Source organism: Benincasa hispida, chromosome 7 (assembly GCF_009727055.1).
Source record: "Benincasa hispida cultivar B227 chromosome 7, ASM972705v1, whole genome shotgun sequence".
In the NCBI taxonomy this organism is placed as follows: Eukaryota; Viridiplantae; Streptophyta; class Magnoliopsida; order Cucurbitales; family Cucurbitaceae; genus Benincasa; species Benincasa hispida.
The window spans coordinates 30,138,536-30,153,057 of NC_052355.1; the positions used below are offsets into that span (position 1 = coordinate 30,138,536).

General features: G+C 32.2%; 1 protein-coding gene across 4 annotated transcripts; it reads left to right on the forward strand.

Moving 5' to 3' along the window:
* The first annotated feature begins 1,044 nt into the window (after positions 1-1,044).
* Positions 1,045-7,612, forward strand: LOC120082146 (CSC1-like protein At3g54510). 4 transcript variants are annotated; one of them, XM_039037388.1, is made up of 10 exons: positions 1,045-1,549; positions 1,835-1,975; positions 2,838-2,901; positions 2,985-3,197; positions 3,299-3,493; positions 3,820-4,118; positions 4,668-4,947; positions 5,703-5,981; positions 6,548-6,781; positions 7,177-7,612. In XM_039037388.1, exons 1-10 carry the CDS (start codon positions 1,269-1,271, stop codon positions 7,333-7,335), a joined length of 2,145 nt encoding a protein of 714 aa, XP_038893316.1. In that variant the 5' UTR covers positions 1,045-1,268; the 3' UTR covers positions 7,336-7,612. The 4 variants fall into 4 exon arrangements, with proteins under 4 accessions (XP_038893316.1, XP_038893317.1, XP_038893318.1 ...); XM_039037389.1 differs by having other exon boundaries at positions 7,180-7,612; XM_039037390.1 differs by having other exon boundaries at positions 2,985-3,173.
* The last annotated feature ends 6,910 nt before the right edge of the window (positions 7,613-14,522 follow it).

The window sequence follows — 14,522 nt, forward strand, 5'->3', positions numbered from 1 at the left end:
AAGCCTTTCATTTTAGGCACGATAGTACATGTTTTTATATCATTTGAGTTATGCTTATTTTGATAAGTTTAAAACATACTTAAATTATAAAAATAATGAAAAAAAAGTATTTTATATTTGTAACCATCTAATTTCAAATTTCGTAGTATGATAGATATTGAAGTTTTTGACCTCAAGAATACGTGAAAATTACCATTGAGTTATCTTATTGTTATTTAATTTCAAATCTACATCTATTAACATAATAAAATACAAAATAAAAAACAAACTACTACATCTCATATGTTCGAAAAACATATAATTGTGTTATTATTTGTAAATGTATACTTTCGAAATTATATATATTCATAGCTAACGTATTTTTTTTTACGTTGTCAGAATTTTAAATCATCACACTCAATAATAAAAATATAAAAAAGATGAAATTATAAAAACTACTTTAACCCACGTCTGCTTGCATAGTCCTATTTCATGAATATGAATATTAAGTATCTTATTTTATTGTGTTATTATTTATTGGTAAATGCGTATATCTTAAGATTTTCTTTTGTAAATCATTAGTTCATCTATTCTAATTATTTGTTTTATAAAATCAATTTTAGAAGAAATTTAGCTTTGATGCATAAATGATTTTAAAAGATAATTCCAATAAAAATATAAAACTTAATTAAATAAAAACATTATACAAGCACCATTTTGATCAATTATGAGTTATAGTTTGTTATAACTCTCAAAATTCATTAAAAAAAAAAAAAAGAAAAGAAAAATTATTTCAAATGATAAAATTATTGAAAATATTTACAAGATATAGCAAAATTTTAGAAGTACTATAACGATGGATATTGAAAGACTTCAATCAGTGTCTGATTGAAGTCTTTCAATGTCTGTCAACATCTATCTTTGATAGTTCTAAAATTTTGTTATATTTTATAAGTATTTTGGTTCATTTTTTTATATTTAAAAACCGCCTTAAAAAAAAAAAACTTCCAAAATTCTTAATGTTTTTGCCTAAAAATTAAATAATTAATCGGAAAAACGACAGAATTGAACTACCAATCAGAGATTCTGCTCTACAATTTGCCGCCAGTTTCGGTTACGTTTTGCCACGAAGCCTTAGTTCACGACCTCCTTGCATGTGATATCCCGCCACGTATCATCGACGACGGCGACGGGGGCGGCAGCGGTTTCCGCTTTCTCTCCTGTAGCTTCAGATTCTCGACGGGGATGATTAAGGATCGTATTGTGCTAGCTTAGCTCCTTCAAACAATATGAATCCAGGAAGTTTGTTCGCTTCTGCGGCCATTAACATAGGCTTGGCCTTCATAGTTCTCTCCATCTTCTCCATCCTCAAGAAGCAGCCATCAAATGCCGCCATATATTACGCTCGCCGGCTCGCGCTCGGCCACCGCATTTCATTTGAACCTTTCACTTTCCATCGACTTATCCCTTCTGTCGCTTGGATTCCTCGGGCTTTTCGCCTCTCCGAAGATGAAATACTCTCTTCCGGTGGCCTTGATGCCCTCGTTACCATCAGACTCTTCAAGCTCGGGTGCAATTTCTCGGCATTTTCACTTCTCTCTAGCCTCGTTTTTGCTGAATTTAAGCGTTATTGAATCTCGATTGGGTTAAACCATTTGGCAAACTTTGCGAGTGTATTTTCTTTAAATGATTTGATCCTCTCGTCGTTTGAAGTTGAACTAATTTTTCGATTGATTGGTTTCAAGTCAGTAGCATTTCCAGTATTTCAATCATCATGATATAAGAGAGTATTAATTTTCAAGAATTATATGCGATGGTCTTTGATAAACCTAATCTGGTTTGCTTCTGGATGTAGCATAAATTTCGCTGCCGTGTGCTCTGTTATTGGGTTGGTGGTACTTCTCCCTATAAATTACTTCGGACAGGATAAGCCGTCCAGGAGCCACCATTCTCTGGATTCTTTAACAATATCCAATATCAGGGAAGGATCTGACTGGTTAGTATCGATTCTCCCCACGTTTTCTGTTTCATTAGAAACTGTTCCATAAAACGAGTTCATTTACTCATTTTCATAGGTTATAGGTTAATATCTAACTTAATCCTTAAATCATTGTTTATTTTGTTTTATTGAAGTTAATTTAGTGCCAATAACCAATCCAAACATAATAGCTCAATAGATAAGGAACCTATTAACATCCCAAAAGTTTCAATCCTTGACCTCTGCCATTGTTAAACTAAAATAAATAAATAAAATAAAATAAATTGAATGTCAATGTAAAATTTGGTATTAGAATTGTATGTAATATGGAAGGCTACCAATGGCTGATAATCTGGTCAATGGCTTTTGTAGAGCAGAACTATACTAAGTAGACAGTTAGTGGTTAGGTGGTTAATTCTGTTAATTGGCTTATAGTTTCGGCTGTGAAGGCAAATACTGCCTTAGCTGTATATACAATGCATCCGACTCTCTGGCATTTCAGATGAATATAAACATATTTGGTCCTTCTAGAGTATAAAATTCTTTGAATCTACTAGGATTTTAGGAAGCTGAAGCCACGTTGATGCATGTCAATCTGCCTCTGTTAACTTGAAAATACTTTTGGGCTAAGCTAGTCAGAAAGAATGAAGAAATTAGTGTTCAACCAATCACACTCACACTCAATTATCGAGTTTAATTTTGCGCATCACTTAAATGTTCATTTGTACAGAGTCTAAACCAACAAAGCAGATCATAACTGAACTGCTGGGACTTGACAGAAGCAGTTAGATCAGACTAACTTACAATGTCTCAGCTCTAGTATAACTAGTACCTGACTTATTGCATCTATATTCTTTATTGATTTATTCCTTCTCCACAGGCTTTGGGTACATTTTTCATGTTTATGCTTCATATCATTTTATGGAATATACCTCTTGCATAAGGTGACTACTAACCCTGAAGAAGCATTTATGTATATTAGATACGTGGAAAACAAGAGTTAACTGCATCCATCGATTTGTTTCAGGAGTATAAGGGGATATTGGTTAAAAGAATTCAACAGCTTAAGAGCATGAGACAAGGGCCTAATCAGTTTACTCTTCTAGTTCGTGAAGTTCCCTTATGCATTGAACACAAGGCTCATGGGTGTAGTGTTGAGCACTTCTTCTCAAAGTATCATCCATGTGCATATCATTCTTATCAAATATTATCTGATGTAAAGGAGCTTGACCATTCGTTGGTAATTTTAAAAGTTCTTGAGAGCTTAAGATATAGTTCTTATTTTACTCTAATGTTCTTATTAAAGACTTCTAATCATCTGATGTAGATGCTTATTTGCAGAAGCAGGCAAAGTCTATCATGGGAAAGATTGAGGAAGGAAGAAAAAAGTTTGGTTCTCAGAATGATAAGCGAGAACCCTTGCTCTCATATACATCTCAGCAAAATGCTTTGAAGATAGCTCTCCTTGAGGAAAAGCTTCGGAAGTATCATGATATAATTCATAACTTGCAGGTTCAAACTGCATCTAAGCACAAGGTAATTTTACCAGATTCAATTATTACATTTCAGTGGTAATCTGTAATCGATATTGGAGGTTACTTGACTATGATCATTATTTTAACCTATAAAAGTAGGAAAAATCTTGTCATTTTGTTAATAAGATGCTTTCTACTGACCAGGTGCTTTGTATTTGATATTCCCAGGGCAAAGTAGTTCATCACATCTCTTTACGTTGAATGATAGTATTAGATGATAGTGTGATATGCGTGCTACTACCCTGACCCTTCTGGTAACTTAAAATATGGGGATTCTTCGGGTACATAGTACACTACTTTATCATTTGATTCTTTCATATTATGTAGGAGCTTCCTGTAGCCTTTGTTACATTCAAGTCCCGTTTGGGTGCTGCATTGGCTTCTCAGTCACAACACTCCTTAAATCCTCTTTTGTGGATCACCGAGTTGGCTCCAGAACCAAGGGATGTATCATGGAAGAATTTGGCAATCCCTGTTAGACTTTTGCCCCTTCATGAATTTGGAGTTATTGTTGGAGCATCCCTTCTTACAATTTTCTTTGCAATCCCGGTTACTGCTGTTCAAGGAATAGCCAAATTTGAGAAATTAAAGAAGTGGTTTCCACCAGCCATGGCAATAAACATGATGTAATTTTATTTTTGTGGCATTTCTTGTCTTATGAATATAAATCCTGTTTTCTTTTCCTCTTTCTTTTCTTTTCATTTTTTTTTTCCAATTAACTCCTATTGTCCATTTTCATAGTTTTTCTTTTTCGTTTGGTCAAAATGTTATGTTAGTACAGTTTTTTATTTCTTTCATATAACTATTGATTTCATTTGATTGGATGATGTGTTATGATGGCAAGAGGTTTAAGTCTGTCATTCCATTGTCACCATTCCACTTACAGCCATACAAATAAGCGGCAAAAATTAATGCTTGTAGCTAAGTAAAAACTGTACTTTTGCGGCTGATTGCTTACTAGATCTCTTTCCATTGGATCATCACTTCTTGAAACCTTGAGAGCTAGTGTAATTATCTGAAAATCTGAATGATATGTGCTTACGCAACAACATACATATCATTAAACCAATAAGATTGCTTCTTCTATGTATTCTTTCTACATCAGATTTTCTTTCTGCTATCCTATTTAGTAGACTGCATCCACGAGGGTTCTAATGTATCAATTTTTCCTTCAGACCAGGATTAAGCTCCATTGTGACGGGTTATCTTCCTAGTGCAATACTAAACGGATTTATATATGTGGTCCCTTTTGCAATGCTTGCGATGGCCAAACTAGCAGGCTGTGTTTCAAGGAGTAAAGAGGAGATAAAAGCTTGTAACATGGTTTTTTATTTTCTGGTGGGAAATGTGTTCTTTTTGAGTTTGATATCAGGATCCTTACTTGATGAAATTGAAGAATATCTTACACATCCTAAAAACTTCCCCAGTCATCTTGCAAGTGCTGTATCTGCTCAAGTATGCCTATTCTCTTGTTCATAGTTTCTGACTGCTACACTGCTTCCGGAGTGTATGTGATTCTTGAATAAATTGCATGCATGCTTGGACAAAATTATTTGCTTCCATTATCTACATTTTTAAATCTACTAGAGAAACAAATCAATATAGTCCCCTAAACTTAGGGTGTTGCATAAATTAAAACTCCAAACTAATAATTGTATCAATTTAAACTTTAAACTTTCTTAAATGAATTAATTTACATACTCCATTAGAATTCTGTTTTAAAATCATTAATACACAACTTTCACACGTGTATAAGTCTTTTTTATATGTAGGGATTAACATAATATTATATATAAACACTAGAATCAAATAGATAGTAATAAATTTATTTATTTATTTTTTTTATTAATATGAGTAGTTTTTCATCAACTCATCTTCCCCTAGTTTTCTATACTTATTCAAGAAGAATTGCATAGTATTTTTTTCTTATGAATTTGGTGAGATGTTGGGAGAAGAATAATTTTATTTTAGGTGATTTAGAGTTGATTTTAAATGGAATAAAGTGAAAATAGTTATAGATCACTAATAGAGGGTTTAAATTGATTCACTTATGAAAGTTTAGGATTTAATTCGATACAATTATTAGTTTGAGATTTTAATTGATACAACTCCCGGTTGAAGGGTATAAGTTGATTTTTTACCCAGTTTATTAATATGAATTTTGCAATAACTATTTTTATTGGTTGAAGGTTGGTTTCTTTGTGTCACAGGCTGATTTCTTTGTGACGTATATATTGACAAATGGCTTATCAGGATTTTCTTTAGAGATTCTTCAACCTGGTTTACTATCATGGGATCTTCTAAAGTCATGTATATGTTGCAGTGGAAAGGAGAAAGAAGCTTATTTATACTCTCTCCCACATTCTAGAATTATCCCTTTTATCTCTCTCTTCCTACTCATTGGCATGGTATATGCAGTTGTTGCACCGTTACTGCTTCCAATTCTCATTGGCTACTTCTGCTTGGGCTATGTTGTATATGTCAATCAGGTTAATGCTCTCTAGTCTTATATCCCAAACGGGTTTTTCTTTTATTTTGTATGTGTGTGAATCATCTATATCTTGTGATGCATTTCACATCAGTGTGATGCGAATAGTTGCATGGTTTTTATACCCGTGTGAAAGGGACAAAAATAGATTTTTTTTGAAAGTTTGGGTTGGGTCGATCGGTTCGCCTATGGTGAGCACAGGTCGGATCCACCCTTCTACTGGTGATGCGTTCTTAGCCTAAGTTAGGAACAGTTAATTTTGTGTACTTGTGAATGAAGAATCATGTTCATGGTCCTGCTTTGGCCATATTTCTTCTTTTCTGGAGCAAGGGATTATCTTCTAAACATTTTACTGTAAACTAAAACAGAAGAGTGGAAACTGGTCCTTTGTCCCAATTTTGGGCCGTTATTAATTTTAATTGTCCATTTGTTAATTGATTCAACGGTTAGGATTTTAATCACAGTTGTCAATTTCTTCAATCTTCCCCTTTCATAAAATAACATCAAGGTTATATAAGATCAATCATCTAGGTTCTAAATAACTTATATTAAGCTTACTTCTTGCAGATTGAAGACGTTTATGCAACCACGTATGATACATTTGGGCTATACTGGCCCCACATTCATCACTATATAATAATAGGGATCCTTCTAATGCAAGTTACCATGATTGGCCTTTTTGGACTGAAGTCCAAGCCAGCAGCTTCCATTTCCACAATTCCACTACTTCTGATAACTTTATACTTCAACGAGCACTGTAAGAGTCGATTTCTTCCTACATTTCACTGCTATCCAATACAGGTAACTCATACCCATGTATTTTTTAATTTTTTATTCGAAGTAGAACAGAGATTTCAATGGTCGCCACTCTGAATCACGTAGCTGTGGTATTGAATATTTTACTAGCTTCCTTGTGGCAAAGTTTACAAAAGGAATTTGACAAGTTTTTATATCAACTCAACTCAAGCAATATATGTTGGGTTGATTGAATATTTTGAGTCTTAAAAACTGCAGGAAGCCTGGAAATATCTGTTCTTTTTTTAAAAAAATTATCATTATTATTTTTTTAATGCTGCATTTGTGCTCAGAGAACTGAAGGTCTAAGAAGCTAAGGAAGGAATGTTTGGTAGAATATGTCTCGTAGTATCTGTATTATTTACCCATATAATAAAAGTTGGGTAAATTGCTTTGCTTAGGAGGCTATGGAAAATGATGAACTTGACAAAAAGAGCAACGAGTTGGAAGTTAACTATGAAAAAGCAGCTGATGCTTATTGCCTGCCCTGCCTACAACCTCCGGACTTCTTACTGGCATCGGTGTCAACCTCCACACAGCCACTGGTAATCCCAACTTGATTTCAAGATTTACCAACTTTGATGGACTCCTTCGTAGGAAGTAGTTTAGAATAAATTTTGTGGAAAAACAAATTTGAGTTTGTTCCTGACCACCATTTAAGAACAAGAACGTGTGATGTCAGCATCCAATAAAGTTGGATCTTTAGCTGGTTCATGGAAAAGTATCAAATCTATTGATTACAATTGTATTTCCTGACTATTTTTTGTTATACGATTTCATGTTGAGTTTGAACATTGAATGCATAATAATTGAAGTGATACGTTCATTAGGTGGTCATCTTTTGTTCCTCTTGGATTGTTTGTGTAGTTCCATGCTTCTGAGTTCTAAATAGAGATATCATAGTGATTCATAATCATCCTATTAATATGTCTAATGTTTTTAAAAATTTCCAAATTGTTTCATGGATTTAAAATGATGGGAACTTTAAAGCATTCTGAGTTTCCCATGACAATATAATGAACGGTACAGAAACTTCTATGGTCAAATTCCCCATTCATGATTTTTCTTCTATTGTTAATTTTTTTAACACTATATTACGTATCTTTAGCATATCATGATGAGTATATTTTCTATTATATTCCAGCCTGTAAAGGCTTTTATTAAAGGTTCGATGACATGATGAAGATTATATTGAAGTTTGGTTTTCATAATACGTATCTCTTAATCATTGGTTGACCCAAAAGCTTAAGTTAATGGGTGAAGGTAAATTTAATATCATATCATCTAAAAGTATCTTTAGCATATCAAACTGAGTATATTTTCAAGGATAGTGGAGGAACACTGGTGAACTTTTGGTAAAGGCGGACTGGGAATTTTGGAATTGGTTTCTTGAAAATGGGATATTTTGTTGAAATTCATGATCTCAATGAACTTTAATGGGTTCAAAAGTAGATGGGATTGAAGAAGAAAGAAGGTACGTAACCTCAACCACCTTTTCTGATTAGTTATCATTGTTATTCAATTTGATCACACTGCTCCCTCAAAACATTTGTATGTGAAAGATAATTTCTTAACCACTGATCATACATTGGCTGTGCTTTTGTAAGGGTTTGTTCAGATTTTGCTCGGATTAATGATTATTTATTGTTAGTTATCTTGCTGCTTTCTTAACTTTATAGACCTTTCTTTTTAACAAGAAACAAACCTTTCACCGAAAGTAGAGATCTGCTTTTAGTTGGACAGTGTGTAAATAAGCTAACAACGAAAATTGAAGACATAATTATTAAGAATGAAAAAAAATGATCTTGAGAGCTGACAGATACAGATGGTTTGTAAACTCCCATACAAGTAAGCTGGCCTAAAACTTCTTAAGAAAATTTTGATAATCCACCCATTTGTCTAGGTATGATTTGAAGGAAATCAGCCTGGTGCATGTCCAAATTATCTTGAATCATTTAAAGCACATCCTTTGAAGGGATGCGATAAGCTAAAACAAGACTTTTATTAATAGCAAGAAACTAAACTCTTTGTTGATTTAATGAAAAGAGAGCTCAAGATAAAATAGGATTATAAGCGTAGAGAAATGAGAAACAAATCTTACCATGATATATACAAAGATTTGCCATGGAAATACTTCATCTAAGGATATAATAGTATCTATTCTCTGTAACACAAGGAGATGTTCCTGGATTTCTTAATGGGTGAAAATTGAAATAAATTATGAATTTTAAAAGTGAGTTTTAACATTCTGCTAACAAGAAAGGAACTTTTTGTTGATATATGAAAAGAAAGAATAAACACTTGTTCTATAACATTCTACTACAAACTTTTTGAACTGGGAACAAACTTTTCATGCCGTAGAAGTTCAAATTCTACAACTACAATTTAAACACTATTAAAATTTGTGTAATACTTTTCAGAATACCTTTGTCAAATGTGAAACTAAATGTTTATTTGGAAATGGTTTGCAAGAGAATAAACAGAGTCTGAGTATATTCAACACTCGCAAGATAATTATTAAGTTATGCAAGATATTATTCCACGAAACAGAACTCAAAAGGAAGCCATTCCCATTAGAAAATAAAAAAAAACCAAATCATATACTTTTATCTCCTCTTTACTCCACGTTTCAAAAAAAAAAAAAAAAAAAAAAAAAAAAACTTGTTTAACCAATAAAATTATTTCTTTTACAACAAAAGATGGATGTAACAACTTTTTTTGACAGCTAACAGCATCCTTTCCTAATTATTAAATAGCTTATTATTGGTTGAAAATGGCTCAAAGTGTTCCATTAACATGTTGAAGGCTAACTTCATTCAAGGTTGTGTTCCTATCTTCTTGCAAGCTACACTAGGATGGCCTAATGCTCAATAAAGGTCATGTAAATAATAAAAGCGCTAAAAGGAAATGAATACAAGTCATGATTGCCACCTACTTATAATTTAATATCCTAGGAGGTTTCTGGCCAACCAAATGTGGTAGCGCTAGACGGTTGTCCTATGAGAATAGTTGATGATAATACTCTTTGATCAACTCATTATCATTTTTCTAAAATTGGTCATCTATCATGATCATTTAATCTGCATCAAATTTTCCTAGTAAAAGTGGCAGAGGTTTTTTAATCATTTTCATTATTCTCCTTGGAGGATAATATTATTTCTGCTTGACCTGAATTTAATTGACATTCATATTTTGTGAACACCTAATCCATATGTTAGCAGAAGAAGGAATTTCTCATGTTCCACCAGAAACTTGCTGTCATGCATTTCTCCTTTTCCCATCTCTTACATGGGTACTATGGAACTGATCAATAACTCTTCTTCCCTCTATTATTATTATTATTATTTTTTGTTTAGTTTATTTTTCCCTATAATTTGCTTCATGTCTGAGGTTTCTGATTTATTACTAACATTTATCAAACTATTTCTTTTTTAATAAAAAAAAGTGAATTTTTTCTTTGATTTTCCTTTTGATTTTGGGAATTCATGGCTGTTGTCTAATCGTTGATACCCTTTCTTGTTAACTGGTTATTTCGGAACAGATGAAAAGACTTTTAGTTATTGGTGCCAAATCTTCTTTATGACTATAAATTATACTTAACATTAATCTCACTGAAGTTGCAGTTCGAAAGGAAAATAAATGAAGAAACATGTTGAGTTGAGCATTCTTCCACAGCAGTATAACTAAGTTCATGCTAACATGTGCGCATAATTATTAGGATCATAGTGTTCGTACTGTGTCAAAATTTTCGCATTGTTATAGATTCATTAAGGACTGTTGTAGAACTTTAACTAAAAATGGTTTCCTCTGAAAATTAAAACATGTTTGGATTACTTTTTCTAAAAAGTTACTTTCTCGTAGTTTCTTTTTATTTTGTTATCATTGATAACTTGATTTTCTTTAGCGTTTCTTTAATTTTTGAGAACATCTAAAACCATTTCTTTCAGTTTTTTTTAAGTTGATTCATTACTTTCACAAGCCAACCACTGTTCTAGTAAACAATTTTGTTTACAGAAACAGAATAAAAAAATGTTTCTAAAATTGGCTCCCAAACAGTCACTCAAGTGTGATTGTGATTGAATTCCAGCAAGGGGTAAAGCTGTCATAAACAAGTGTAAATTGGATATGCACATAGCCTCTGTAGTGAAGATAATATGAATATATTATATTGGACCAAAATACACACTAGACTCAACATTGTTTGTTTTTATTGCTGCATTGCATAATCAACCACGTCACCTTGAACATAACAGTAACATAAATGAGTAGTATAGGAAGCTCAATCTATCTTTATTTTCCCCCTTAACAAGTTATTGTTTTCTTCATATAACTTCTTGACTCCCAGCTTGAAAGCTTCATTTATAAACTTACTTCTAAAATGAAACCATGCTAAAGTTTAAGGTTACTACATGTGTTCTTATTCCATGACATTATAAGCTTGAGGATACTTTCAAGGATGGCTGGGAAAAACTGGTGGATAATGTGGTTTTGGAAATGGCTTCTTGGGGATTGGGTGATGAGGAATTGGCTTGAAAAAGGGCTTCTTGTAGAATGGTATGTGGTGAGGAAGATACTTGAGTTTCTCTTCTTTGGTTTCTTCTCCATTTTTGGTCATATCAGCACCTGCATAATGAAAATATGGAAATGCTCTTAGATACTGTTTCCTTGGCCCTTGTACTAGAATTTTATGTTCAAATTAACAGGTATAGCAAAACAGAACTGTGATGTTCTTCAAAAGGAGTTGTGTAAAATAAGCATTTATGCCTTAAAGTGACCCAAGCGCTAACCCGAGAATAACTCAACTCCCACATGTTGTCAATAATGACCTAAAAAGAAGAAAAAGAATTAGTGAAGATACCTTGGGCAGGCAGAAAGGCAGCCTCATTTTCTTCTGCTGCATAGCAGAAGTTGGCAAGCAAAAACAAGGAGAGGAGGATGGCCACACAAATGGAAACAGTCTTCATTGCAAAAGGAGAGGTAAAACAAGGCAGACCCAAATTTTGATTCAAAAGTGCTTTTGGTTAAAGAAGGTTTTTATGGTGAGTTGCTCAGCACTCCCCGCACTTCTCCTATTTTATAGTGTGGCTATGGTCACTATGTTTACTTTGATAGCTACTTTGGAGGGTGTGTATGTGACTGCTGGCTAAAATTCATGGTTTTTTAACCTTTCGGATGGCGTAAAATTAAAGGGTTGTTTAAGAGTTGGTAATCTCACCAGCTTATTTGTGCTTAGGATTTATTAGCATTTAATCCAATTTCCAGCTGCCACCTATACTTTTAACACCGACCTCTTTTTTTGCATTATTATTCAAAGGTTCGAAATATCGAGGTTCTGATTTTATGGAAATATCAATAGAAATATTAGGAATCTTTATGGAAATTGATAGAAATTGTGATAATTAGTTAACGAAACTTTGATTTTGGCTTAACTAGACTATAGTTAACTATTTTTAATTATCATTTCTATAAAATAATACAACATTCAAATGTATATTGTAAATGTGTATGTAAATTTCGACACAAAAGTATAATTTTTTTTAAAGAATAGAAAAATAATTATAAAGTAATATAATTAAATATTTTGAGGGTGAAATGATGTCAAAATGAAAATTTTGGATGGTAAAAGAAAAAAAAAACTCACATTAATTCAATTTTAGGTAAAATGATGTGAAAATTTAATGGAAAAAGTTTGAATGAGGTTAAAAATAAATATTGATTCTTTTGTAGTTTTTTTAAAATTTAATTTCTTTAGAAAGGAAAGTTTTGGTTTATGATTTAAGTTTTAGGTAAATCGATATTTCCATTATCATGATCTTGATAATTCCAACATTTTCGTAAATTTGATGCATCGTAAACATTGACATTAAATCTTGTGTGTGTCTTATAAAATAATTAATTATTAAAATTTTTTAATATGTCTAAATTCTAGTAGGTAAATGGTTGGTTTGAAAAATGAGCTAATTTATTTATTAATATAACAAAGTATCATTATCTATCAGTGATAGACTGCGATAAATGTCTATCGCAGTCTTCCACGATCTATCACAATAATATATAAACACATATAAGAAAATGAAATTTAAAGAAAGGTTTAAAAAGTGAAATAATAAAGTACAAAGTCATTTATTTTAAAAAAGGGGAAAAAAAAGAGTACAAACACATTTAGGAAAAGAACTTAGGTGCAATTGGGTTGCACCTATCTTTTATGCAACTTGGACAACACCCAATGTAATTGTGCCATGAATTTTTTTAAGTGATTTTTTTTTGTGTGTGAGTAAAAGAAATAGAGAATAGGTTGCACCTAATCATTCTCTTTCTGGAGTGTCCGACACTCGGATATTGGAGATGGGGACAAAATAAAATATCAATGTCTAACCCAATTTGAAAATTTGTTCAAAATTATAGACATAATTTAAAAAAGTTGTAGTTCTAAAAAAATAATTAGAAAAATAAGATAGAGAAATATTTAGGAGTGGTAGTTCTGCAGGAGTGTGCAACTTCAACTTGAGAGCTTCTCACTTTTATTCAAATTTTATTAAAAAAAAAAAAAAAGAAATTGTTCCCAACCTGAAAAGAAAAATAACTTAACTTCAAGATGCCTCGATAAAAAAAAAAAAAAAAAAAAAAGAAAAGGGTAAACATTGAGTTACCAAAAAATACTTCGCCCAAACAAATTTTCTTCTTTTTCTTTTTCAGCAAAGTACACAAACAAAACTTGAATTCAATGGAAGAAACAAATGATAAAGCAGCTTCAGGTTATTTGTCCTCAGAAAATGATATTTTCATTCCATGATAGTTTGAGCAAGAAATCTTTATAATTTCCTTTGCATGAAAATTCAACGTGTGCTTGTAGTGAAATTATAGTGATTTGATCATATCTAGTTATGATTATTATTCTATTTATAAAAGTCATGTAATTCAATGATTCTCCATCCTCGTCATCATCAATCTTACATCGATTACAAGCCAGATAACGACGAACCTAATCATTCTAGAAAGAAAAAACTTAGGTTTAGTCGAGCTACACTTATCTACTGTGTAGATCAGCCAACATCCAATGAACTTGTGCCACGTGACACTTTTTTTTAAATGTTTTTTTTTAAAATTTTGTGAGTAAAAGAAATGGGAGTATGGCTGCACCTATTCATTTCCTTTATGAAAGAAAAAAATTTGAGTATAGCCGGGTTGCACCATCTGTTGGGCAGCTTGGTCAACTCCCAATGGGATTGTACCATATGACACAATTTTTTTTTAAAAAAAATGATTGTAAAAAAAAATAGAGTATGGGGGAAAGGGCAATCTTGCTGCACCTAATCATTCCATTACGAGAGGAAAAAAAATTAGGTGTAGCTTGTGTGTAGCACCACCAACACCCAATGGGTTGCGCCACATGACACAATTTTTTAAGAAATTATCTTTTAAAGATTTTTTAGTGAGTAAAAGAAAGGAAGAGTATGAGTATAGGCTGCACCTAATCATTCCCTTTTAGAAAGAAAAAACTTCATTTGTTGAGAGCAGTTGGATCCATCATTGGTCATGCACTTGTGCTTTTTGAAAAGAAATTAAAAAAAAAAAAAACTGTCATTTTTACTGCAAGATGCCTCAGTAAAAAATTGTAAACATTGAGCTACTAAAAGCACCCTGCCCAAACAAGTTTCTTTCTTTTTCTTTTTTAGCAAAGTACATAAACAAAACTTGAACAATAAATAAAATCAATGGAAGAAACAAATGATAAAGCAAATTCAGC